General features: G+C 45.4%; 1 protein-coding gene across 1 annotated transcript; it reads left to right on the top strand.

Moving 5' to 3' along the window:
* Positions 1-57: 57 nt before the first annotated feature.
* On the top strand, positions 58-3,129 carry Dusp1 (dual specificity phosphatase 1). The gene is made up of 4 exons (XM_003473212.5): positions 58-686; positions 966-1,111; positions 1,472-1,691; positions 2,112-3,129. The coding sequence occupies exons 1-4, from the start codon at positions 320-322 to the stop codon at positions 2,480-2,482; spliced, it is 1,104 nt and encodes a 367-aa protein (XP_003473260.2). The 5' UTR covers positions 58-319; the 3' UTR covers positions 2,483-3,129.
* The last annotated feature ends 8,105 nt before the right edge of the window (positions 3,130-11,234 follow it).

Below are 11,234 nucleotides of genomic sequence, written 5' to 3'. Positions count from 1 at the left end.
GCCCGCCTCCCCCTCCCCCTCCCCCTCCGGGAGGCAGCATATAACTGCACTGCCCCAGACCAAGCGCGCTGCAAAGCAGAAGCCGGCTTAGGTCGAACTGAGCCTCAGGGCGGTCAGGGGAGCAGCGACAAGGACAAGCCCAGGAGGTTCTCGGAGTCCGGCATAACTGCCTCTTACTCAGTCCAAGGACAGGTTGAGGTCCGACACAAAGAGACCAGGGTCGGGCTTTTCCTGGAACGCCTCTGCCCTGCCCTTGGCTTCTGAGGACAGACAAAAGAGCTCCCTAGGGACGGGCACGCTGGGGGCGCTGAGGTCGGCCATGGTCATGGAGGTGGGCATCCTGGACGCCGGAGGTCTGAGGACGCTGCTGCGGGAGCGCGCGGCGCAGTGCCTGCTTCTGGACTGCCGCTCCTTCTTCGCTTTCAACGCCGGCCACATCGCCGGCTCCGTCAACGTGCGCTTCAGCACCATCGTGCGGCGCCGGGCAAAAGGCGCCATGGGCCTGGAGCACATCGTTCCCAACGCCGAGCTGCGCGGCCGCCTGTTGGCCGGAGCCTATCAAGCAGTGGTGCTGCTGGACGAGCGCAGCGCCGCCCTGGACGGCGCCAAGCGCGACTGCACCCTGGCCCTGGCGGCGGGCGCGCTCTGCCGCGAGGCGCGCGCAGCGCAAGTCTTCTTCCTGAAAGGTACGCGCCCGGGAAGCTCGGGGCCGTGTGCGCGCTGCGGGCGGCGGGCCGGGGACCCCCTGGCTCTCTGTCCTTGGGAGGGGGCGCGGCACCTGGAGCGCGTGAGCGCCGGCGCCTTATCTCAGAGGACTTCTCATAGGCTTTGTTTGGCGCTGCGAACAAAGACTTGCTTGAGCCTCTCGGATATAAACTCTCAGCCCCTGGTGGGTGGGGGAGTGGTTTCCAGGTACTCAGTCTCGCTGGTGCTAACGGAAAAAAAAATTGTCTTTGTATTATCAGGAGGCTATGAAGCGTTTTCGGCTTCCTGCCCCGAGCTCTGCAGCAAACAGTCGACCCCCACGGGGCTTAGCCTTCCCTTGAGTACTAGTGTTCCTGACAGCGCAGAATCTGGATGCAGTTCCTGCAGCACCCCGCTGTACGATCAGGTTAGTAGTGGCCTGTGCTAGGGGAAAGAAGTATAAAGAAGGGGTGGCAGAACCTGGAAGAGTGGTGCCTGTGAGAATATAAACTGACCACGGCTTGTTTATAACAGAGGGGACATGGAAATCATATTGATTCCACTGTTAAGTGTGCCGGTGGAGTTGAGTCTTTGCTTTCTATAGTGCTGGCACTTTTGGTTCTTCTTAGCCTTAGTCCCCTATTTATTTCTATTCCATCAGCAGTGCTGAGGTCACCCAGCATCTGAAACTCACTTTTCCAGTAGGGAGTTTTTGTAGGTGTGGGCACTGGTGTTGACTTGGAGTGAGGTTGACGAATATTGGATTTGTTTTTTTCCTGGATTGCAGGGTGGCCCAGTGGAGATCTTGCCCTTTTTGTACCTGGGCAGTGCCTATCATGCATCCCGAAAGGACATGCTGGATGCCTTGGGTATCACCGCCTTGATCAATGTCTCGGCCAATTGTCCTAACCATTTTGAGGGTCACTACCAATACAAGAGCATCCCCGTGGAGGACAATCACAAGGCAGACATCAGCTCCTGGTTCAATGAAGCAATCGACTTCATAGGTAAGTGGAATGCCTCTTTCTCTGTTTTAGTCACAGAGCCAGCCCCAATGGCAAGGACTCAAGTGATCCTCATCTGAGCTTTCCTCCAGAGGTTAAATATCTATCTGACATAAGCAACGTCTCTGCAAAATATAGACATAATGTACCACTTCCCAGATTAGCAGCATGAGGCTCAGATAATTAAATTGCCTTTCCAAACTAAGTCTGCTAACTGGGACTGCCCAGACTGGATTTAAGTCCCTTCCTGTCCTTTGGATAGTTTGAGTCCCACCATGCCTCCATTAAACACTGTGCATCGCTGGCATGGGGTGATGTCAGCCACCTCTGGATAGGATACTCATGACATTTTTGGACACCCTCTACCTGGGCTTGGGTTGTTCTCTTAAGCTGTCAAGTAACCAGCCACCCTTTGTTTTCCAGATTCCATCAAGAATGCTGGAGGAAGGGTATTCGTCCACTGTCAAGCAGGCATCTCCCGGTCAGCTACCATCTGCCTTGCTTACCTCATGAGGACTAACAGAGTGAAGCTGGACGAGGCCTTTGAGTTTGTCAAGCAGAGGCGGAGCATCATCTCCCCTAACTTCAGCTTCATGGGCCAGCTGCTGCAGTTCGAGTCCCAGGTGCTGGCTCCCCACTGCTCAGCTGAAGCTGGGAGCCCTGCCATGGCTGTGCTGGACCGAGGCACCTCCACTACCACTGTCTTCAACTTCCCAGTCTCTATCCCTGTCCACCCTGCCAACAGTGCGCTGAGCTACCTTCAGAGCCCCATCACAACCTCTCCCAGCTGCTGAAAGGCCACGGGAGGTGAGGCTCTTCGCAGCCTGCCGGACTCCAGCCTCCACAAGAGGGCAAATGCAATAACTCCAGGGAAGAGACTCAGGAGGGCTGGTCCTTATTTATTGAATTTCACCCGGGTTCCACTGGGTTCCCAAGCAGTCACAATGATGACCTAGTGTCAGGACATTTGCTGAACTCAGCACATTTGGGACCAATATACAGTGGGTACATCAAGTCCCTCTCTGACAAAACTGGGCGGAAGAGAAAGGACACAGAGCTGGTTTCTTTTGACTTGCCCCTATGCTTGACATACGTACCAGTATTACCATTCCTAATGACATATACATACAAGAATATACCTTATTTATTTTTGTGTAGGTGTTCTGCCTTCACAAATGGCAGTGTCTACTCCTAGGAGAACCAAATACCTCAATTTTTGTGTTTGAGTACTGTACTGTCTTGTAAATAGACCCAAAGCAGGTTTGTTTTCAGCACTGATGGAAAACACCAGTGTTGGTTGGTTGTTGTTTTTTTTTTCAATTGTATGTTTGCTGATTATTATTTATGACCTGAAATAATATATTTCTTCTTTAAGAAGACATTTTGTTACGTAAGGATGACCTTTTTTATACAGCAGAATAAATTATGGCATTTCTATTGACATCTCAGTACTGTTTCTTTGACCACCCCACCCGATCCCCCTTTGCTAGTGAACTGGGGAGGTGTTTGGACTAGGGCTTCCAGGATGTGCTTGTTGGGATCTGACCTTGTATCTCCTGGTGGCCACATAAAGATGCCTCACCCTCTTCCCAAAATGATGGTGTTGCACAGGAGGTCAACCAGTGAAATGCAGAGTGAAACTCTAGGTGCTTAGCTGAGTTCTTAGTATACAGGATCAAAGTGGCCCATGTCCTCATGTCACCCTAGGAGCTCAAGTGTCCTAGAACCAGAGAGATGAAGAAAAGGCCATTTGCCTGGATAGCTTTTCTTCATTTAATACCTTCCTCAGGATGGTATAAAAAGTCTCCCTCCCCTGGCTGAGCTATGCTAGAATTACAGGGGCTAGGAAAGTTTTCTAGGATGCTTGAAGTGTGTTCCTGCTGTGTGCAATGCAGTGGGTGCTGTCTACCCTCAGAAAACCTCAGGCCTTGCAAACTAAGACAGCCCTAGCGTAGCTGAGTGGCAGGAGCAGGAAATTCCCTGAACGTTGTACTTAAAGACTTGTGATCTCACAAAGCTGTTTCTGAAAGTCCTTTATTTCTGTGAAACGTATAAATCAAGGCACTTTAAGACTTGTGATCTCACAAGGCTGTTTCTGAAATCCTTTATTTCTGTGAAACGTATAAATCAAGTGACTAAGCACTAAGTAAATACAACACTGTACAGCAGTCACCTTCGAGCCCCTGCTCCTGACAATCGCAAGCAGCTTCTGCACACACATAGCATCTTTGGCAGCTGCCTCCTTCAGGTCACTTCTTGATCTTGTTACTTTACTGAAGAAAGTAAGCAATTAAATCTGACTTGCTGTAGGGCAATATTCTGAATTTTACTCTCTTGCCAAGCAGGCCAAAGCAGAGCAGGTATAATTGACTGCCAACCCATAATCCACTCTAATGTTAAATAACATCGAAGTCCTCGGGTTGCTGCTTCTATGCCCACCTCCCTGGGGCTTTTTTTTTTTTTTTTTTTTTTTTTTTTTTTTTTTTGACAAAGTGCTGTGGGGAGCAGAAAAGCAAACATCCTGCTCAACATATCTCAGAGTGTCCGTTCCACACGATGGTCTTCATCCGGCTTGTCAGGGAACTGGTGCCCTTGATCTCTCCCCATTGGCCCACTTCCTGCCCTTGACTTTCAGGGCCTGAAAGGTATCCTCAGTCTAAGACGTCAAAGCTTACCCTGGGCTGGCAAGCTCTCTCAGTTTCTTGGCTGGGTTACTGATTAATGGCAAGTGTGTTCATGCCTTTCAAAACAAACCATAACTAGTGTTCTAATCAAAGCCTAGAAATTTACTGTTATAAATCTTTTCCTCTGTGGAAATGTACCAGTGATGGTGAGTCCATGGCCCGTGCTGTGGTGGCTGACTTACCCTGGGCTCGGATCTTCACTTTCAGGTTGCAGGCGCTGGCTGAAGCAGAATTAATCTCCAGTGTGATCCACTGGGTGGAAAAATACAGCGCTGTCTTAGGGAGCTGCCAGTGAAAACAATTCCCACACTTCTGCTCCGTCCACTCCAGCTCCAGCTAGAGGCCACGCCCCCTTTCTACACTGCTCAGGCTTGTTAGGTTCTGAGTCTCCAGAAATTTTCACTTTTGGTCTAACACTTTTTTTTGGAAAAGAATCATTACCTCCTGATGAAAAGAAATGCCTAAATTCTATTGAAAGATTTGTTTCCCAGAGATCATTGAAATGGAGACAATTTAACAGTTTAACATTGATAATGTGATAATAATAGCTGTCAGTTTCAGAGTGAGCACTTGTGCCCTCCACGGCTAAGTCCTTTATTCATGTGCAAATTGAACCTTTCTCAAGCAAAATCCATTTTGCAGAGGAGAAAACCAAGTCTCAGAGAGGAAAAGCAACATGCCCAAGGTCATAGAACAAAATAGTGACCTTGCAGCAAGGAGATCAGGTCTAAAGGAAGGCTGAGGACCAAAGACTCAGTCCCAAAAACAACTTGAGAGAGTTGGGAAAGATGAATTCTAACCCACCAGACTGCCCATGGTTTCGCCACCTACTTTTTGGGTGGAAAAACTCTTTGTCCCTAAGGGCCAGTTTCCTTCCCTGTAAAATGAAGGTAATAAAAACCGCTACACATGTGAGGAAGAAATCGGGCTAAGACTGTCAAGTGCCTTGCATGTCACGGGCAGGGAGAGACATTTGACTCTGTTGCCCTGTCCTCGTGACGTCTGGCAGTTGTTCCAGCTTAGCTTCTCTACCCCATAAAATGACCAGTTTGCACTGGATCTAATGGGTAAGGTTTCCTCCCAGTTCTCTAGGTCTAGGATGTGGAAAATGCATGGATGCCTACTTCATGCTTTTCTGTGGTTTCCAGGCATCCATTATTTCATTTAGATACTTCCAGTCTCCGCCTCCTCTACTGCAGCATCTCCCTACCCTGGAATTCTGCAAATTTAGGTTAATTTACTTTGCGTGTTCAGCCCGTGGTTCCCACTTCCCTCACGCCCCTGGTCCAGCAGAGGATGACATCATGGTGCCTATACCTTTAAGATTATATAAATCTGTGATCCTACAGAGGCCTCCATCCCCATGGCAACGTGGAGGAGTTTCCCTTTTGTGAGGAAAGCTGTAATGTCACTTCCTGCTGCTGACAAATCAGTTTAGGAGATTAAGGGGGGGGGCGGGGTGCCCTAGAGAAGTGCTGGCTGCGGTGGTTTCTGGTTGCTGTACACAGAGCCAAACAATGCCTGCCAGGCTGGTGGCCCTGCCTAGCCCCAGCAGAAGCTCAGGTTTCCCACACCTCGCCCCAGGTGGATCCAGGTCACCCCAGGCTGATTTGCTCCCCAGGTTGAATTCTGGCGAGCAGGTAGGAGGGTTGCCCTCCTCTAGGGACTTTTCTGGGGCCATGGGCAAGCTTATTCCAGAACAGCCTCTGCAGCCCGACCAGCCCGGTTCCCCTGCGTCAGCTTGGGACCTGTGTTTTGTCCTGTGGAGAACAAAGAGCCTGCTGGCACCACAGTGTCAACAAAACTCTGCTCTGCTCAGGAAAATACCCTAAAACTACCTTTTTTTTTTTCACTGTAATTTGAGTGAAGCAGGGGCCCACTCATTCAGTCCCTCATTCACTGATTAATGCAGTTGACAAATTATTTATAGGTGTTCTAGGCCCAGGGAAACTTTGCAAGGCAAGGGCTTGCTCATAAGTAGCTAACACAGCAGCAGAATATAAATAACTAAGAAAAATGACGATGAGCCTGGTGTGGTGGCATAGACCTGTAATCACAGCCCTCAGGAGGCTGAGGCAGAAGGATCCTTAAGAGTTCGAGACGAAACTCACTTGGGCTTCCAAGTGAGCTCAAGGTCAGCCTGAATTACATAGCAAGACGCTGTCTTAAAAAACCAATCAATCAATCAATCAATCAGTTTTTAAAATGACGATAAAGGCTGTGAAGCTAAAAAGGATTTGGCAGGGACGGAGGCTTGTCTGAGGGGAGTCTTGTCTGAGGGCTGAAGGATATAACCCAGTTGACCACTGGAGAAGTGAGCTGAAAAAAAGGTTTGGGCCAGGAGAGCCGAAAAACCCCGAGGTTTGACTGGGATCTTTGTAGATGTGTGCGTAGAGCACTTGACTTAGTAGAGTCATCAGGACCCTGTGTTCAAGTCCTGATTGTGCCACTTGCCTGTGAGTAGGTTACCAAAGTCTCTAAGCCTTTCTTCCTCCTTTGTAATATGATCCAATAATCTCCAAACTTCGGAGGCCCTCTATAGATTAAATAAAAAACAGTCATCTCTGGGCACACCACAGAGACTTGGGAAAGGCTTACTGTGGCTTGTGACTCAGCTGGACACCATTCTGTCACTGAGCAGTGGTGCCACTCCCCAAAGTGTCCCTACAAAGGGAAATAGAGAAGTGAGCTGTCTTGCTACCGTCATGACACCCCAGGCCTGTATTCACATACTGCTTCACTCTGAGCTTTGTCTGGTGAAGTGGCATTGCTCTGAGGTCACCCAGCCCTGCCCACTGACCTGGGCCTCAGTTTCCTTGTCTGTCAGAGGCACCTGAAGTGAACCTTACCTCACCTCCTTTCCTGCCCAGCTGCTAGCACCAAGTCCCTCTGTACTGCAGGCCAGGAAGGCTCTGGAATCTTGGGGGTTCATTAGGGCTGGCTCAGAAAGACAAGGGAGAGGAAATAAGACTTTCTGGGATGGGGCAGCCTCAGGTCCCAGACCTTTGCAAGGTGAGTTGGAGTAATGAAGATGTGAATGGTCCTGTGGAGAAAGTTCCCCAAAAGGGTGTGTAGGACTTCTCTCCAAGTCCAAGACAGTTCTCTGCTGTGGAGAACACTGCAAAGAGGGACTTTAAAATACTCACTGTGACTGACACAATTCATTCAGTCAATCAGTATGTGTTAAATGCCCATAGCTTGTCAAGCCCTCAGCACATATGAAACCGATACAATCACAGGACATTGTGAGATTCCTTTGCAAATGCCCGGGAGAAAACTTAAAAGTCAGCTAGTATCCAGGGGATCTTGCATGGATTATTTCTTCCCTCAAAGCTTCATTTCCCATATCTATAATGATGGAAGCGTTTGCTTCACATGGTGATTAAATAACATGGTATACCTGACTTGCTTTGGACATTATTGGACACACCATAATAACACATATGGCTGTTAAACCATAATTACCATTATAAGGGAAAGATTTTTAAAAAGGAAAAAATACATATTTACAACCAGCAAGCGGTAAGCTCTAGCCTGGTCCTTTTTTTAAATGCAGACTTGAATATCTACTAGCTTCCTACACACTGGTTTATGAAATTTAGCAATTTCAAAAACAAACCTTTGCCAGGCATGGTAGCACATACCTGTACTAGGTAGCGAGTTCAAGGCCAGTTTGAACCACATGGTGAGATTCTGTCTCAAAACAAAACAAAACAAAACAAAACAAAACAAAACAACCCAGATCTTTGATTTACTCCCAAACCAGCTCTTCCTTCATTCTTCCCACCTTTATTTGTTTGAGATACAGTCTTGCCAGGTAAGTCAGGATGGCCTTGAACTTACCAGTAGCCCAGGCTGGCCTTGGATTTGTAGTGATCCTCCTGCCTCAGCCTCCTGAATCCTGGGATCACGGGTGTATGTTACATCATTAGCTCCATTTTTATTAATAGCAACTTTGTTCTTCATTAGCTTAGGTCAAAAACTTTGGCTTCTCCTCTTTCTCATAACCTATATTTAGTTCAGCGGCAAACTGAGACGGTTCTATTTTCAAAACATGTCCATTTAAAAAATATATCCACTTCTCATCACTTCTAAACTATCTCTGGCTTGGCCAGTGTCATGCCGTACTGAGATTATTGCAGCAACCTCCAAGTTGGTCTCCTTACCTCTGTGCTCTTTCTCTTTATTCTGAATCAGAAGAAAAAGTTAACTTTTTAGTATTGCATATAGCGCATTTTTATGACAAATTCTTCCAGCTTCCTCATTATTGAAGAATATTTTTGTTGGTAAAGAATTTTAGTTTTTGGTTTGTCTGTTTGTCTTTTGGAGACTGGGTCTTGCTAGGTAGTTGAGCCTGGCCTTGAGCTCACTATATAGCTCAGGCTGGCCTCATGCCTTAACTACCTGAGTGCGGGGGTTATAGGTGTGAACCACCACGCCCAGCCAAAAATTCTAGTTTTTTACCTTATTTTTTTAATCACATTGACGATACATCTGATGACCTTCAGATTTTCGTTATCAGTCAGAATTTGGCTAATGCGAGCTGGGCATAAGCACCTGCCTTGCAAGCACAAGGTCCTGAGGATCCCTGGTACCAAAAAAAAAAAAAAAAAAAAGAAAGAAAGTAAGAAATTGGCTAATGCTTCATTGTTGTTCTGAGAATAAATTGCCTTTTTTCTTTGTCTGCTTTAGGAATTTATCTTTGTTTTTTTAGCAGATTTACTGCAATATATCTTTGACCTCTTCCTCCTATTTATATTGCTTGCAATTTATGATGCTTTTGAAACTGTGGCTAGGCCAGGGGCTTAGCTCAGCGGCATAAGTGCCTGCTTGGCAAACATGAGGTCATGAATTCGATCCCTGGAACCAAAGGAAAAAAAAAAAAAAAAAAGAAACTGGCTTGATGCTGTTCATTAGTTTTGGAATTTTTTCAATTATCCCTCCATTTATATTATTTAGAATACTAGTCAGGTGAGATGGTGCACACCTGAACTACATAGTGAAATCCTGTCTCAAAACAAAACAAAAGACAAAAAAGAATATTAACTATAGTTATTTTAACATCTGACCAACAACTCTCTGAAATGTTTATTTCTATTGTCAATTTTTTCTTGTTTTTTAAAATCACATTTAATTTCTTTATATCTCAGGTTTTAAAAAGCTTTTCACGAGTACATTACCCTCACCATAGTCATTACCATCATCTTGGGAAACGGGTGCGTGAGTATTTTGTGTTTTAATCACTTTTACCCCTCTCCCTGCCTGCCTTCTCCCTCTTTTGACAGATCTGCCCATCTAGGAATCTACCTTCCTGCTTCTTACCATCTCTCTTTGATTTTTTCTCTTTAAATAATTTATATTTTGGGTCTTTCATCTTAGAGAATCCATATGATATTTAACCTTCTGAGTCTGATTTATTTACCTTAGTATTATGGTCTGAAGATCCATATATTCTTCCACAAAATGGCTCAAATTTATCGTCTGTGGCTGAGTAATACTTCATGAGCATACAGGCCACTTCTACAATTTAGCTATTATGAATTGTGCTGATATAAATATAAAAGCACATGTAATATGCATGCAATATGTAATATTATAGTGTAATATGAGGACTTTAACTCTTTTTAAGAAGATACCCAAAAGAGGTATAGTTGGGTCAAATGGACTTCTTTCTTTCTTTCTTTCTTTCTTCTTTCTTGAAGTGGGGTCTCATTATGTAGTTCAGGCCAGCCTTGAACTCACTGTGTAACCCAGACTGACCTTCAACTTATAGCAATCCTCCTGCCTCAGCCTCCTGACTACTAGGATTGTGGGCATACGCCACCACATCCAGCCACTGGAATTCCTATCTTTTGTTTCCTGAGGAATGGCTGTATTGATTTCTGTATGGTTATACTAGTTTACATTTCCATCAACAGTGTAAAGGGTTCCTTTTCCCCTAAAACTTCACCAGCATTTGTTGTTTCTACAGTCTTTGATAATAGCCATTCTTACTGAAATAAGAATCTCGGTGTTGTTTTGATTTGCATTTCTCTAATGGTCAAAGATACAGAACATATTTTTCATGTATTTATTGTTCATTTGTACTTTTTTTAAAGACATGATCTCACTATATAGTTCAGACTGACCTTGAACTCACTAATATTCCCCAGGCTGGTCTCAAATTCTTGGTGATTCTCCTGCCTCGGCCTCCCAAGCACTGTGACTACAGGTGTGTACAACCATGCCTAACCTCTTGTACTTTTTCTAAGGAGTGTCTATTTATTTAAGTTGCCCATTTTTGATTGATCTTTTATTTGGGGAGGGGTTTAAATTTTTTTTTTAGCTCTTTATATATTCTAGATATTACTCTTCTGTATGAAGAGCAGCTAGCAAAAGTTTGTTTTCCATTCTGTAGGTAATCTCTCCTTTTCTGTACAGAAGTTTTAAAATATTTTTAATCCTATTTTTAAATTCTTGGTATTATATCTTGTGTAGCTGGGATTCTATTCAGAAAGTCCTTGCTCATACCTATATCTTCAAGAGTTTTACCAACTTTTTTCTTTTTTTTTTGGTACCAGTGATCAAACTCATCACTGCATGCTTGCAAGGCAGGCAGTTATGCCACTGAGCTAACTCTTCAGCCCCTTTGTTTCTGTTTTTATACCTAGGACTTTGATCCATCTTGGTTTTGTACAGGGTGAGAAACATAGATGCTGATTCATTCTTCTGCATGTGGATGACCACTTTCCCCAGCACCATTTATTGAAAGGCTATCTTTTCTCCAGAGTATGTTATTTTCCTTTTTGTAAAATTTCAGATAGTGGAAGTTACTTGGAGCTGTTGATTCATCCTCTCTTTTATTCTATTGGTCAACATGTCT

Source organism: Cavia porcellus, unplaced genomic scaffold, assembly GCF_034190915.1.
Source record: "Cavia porcellus strain 051 isolate PalLab524CR breed Dunkin Hartley unplaced genomic scaffold, mCavPor4.1 scaffold_19, whole genome shotgun sequence".
NCBI classification, from domain to species: domain Eukaryota; kingdom Metazoa; phylum Chordata; class Mammalia; order Rodentia; family Caviidae; genus Cavia; species Cavia porcellus.
This window is presented reverse-complemented; position numbering and strand designations above follow the sequence as displayed.

What these genes read in the sequence shown, in the direction of transcription:
- Dusp1 (XM_003473212.5), top strand. Translation starts at nt 320, where the DNA reads ATGGTCATGGAGGTGGGCATCCTGGACGCCGGAGGTCTGAGGACGCTG. An exon ending in GCAAGTCTTCTTCCTGAAAG is followed by an intron (nt 687 to 965) that starts GTACGCGCCCGG and finishes TTGTATTATCAG; the next exon opens with GAGGCTATGAAGCGTTTTCG. An exon ending in GCACCCCGCTGTACGATCAG is followed by an intron (nt 1,112 to 1,471) that starts GTTAGTAGTGGC and finishes CCTGGATTGCAG; the next exon opens with GGTGGCCCAGTGGAGATCTT.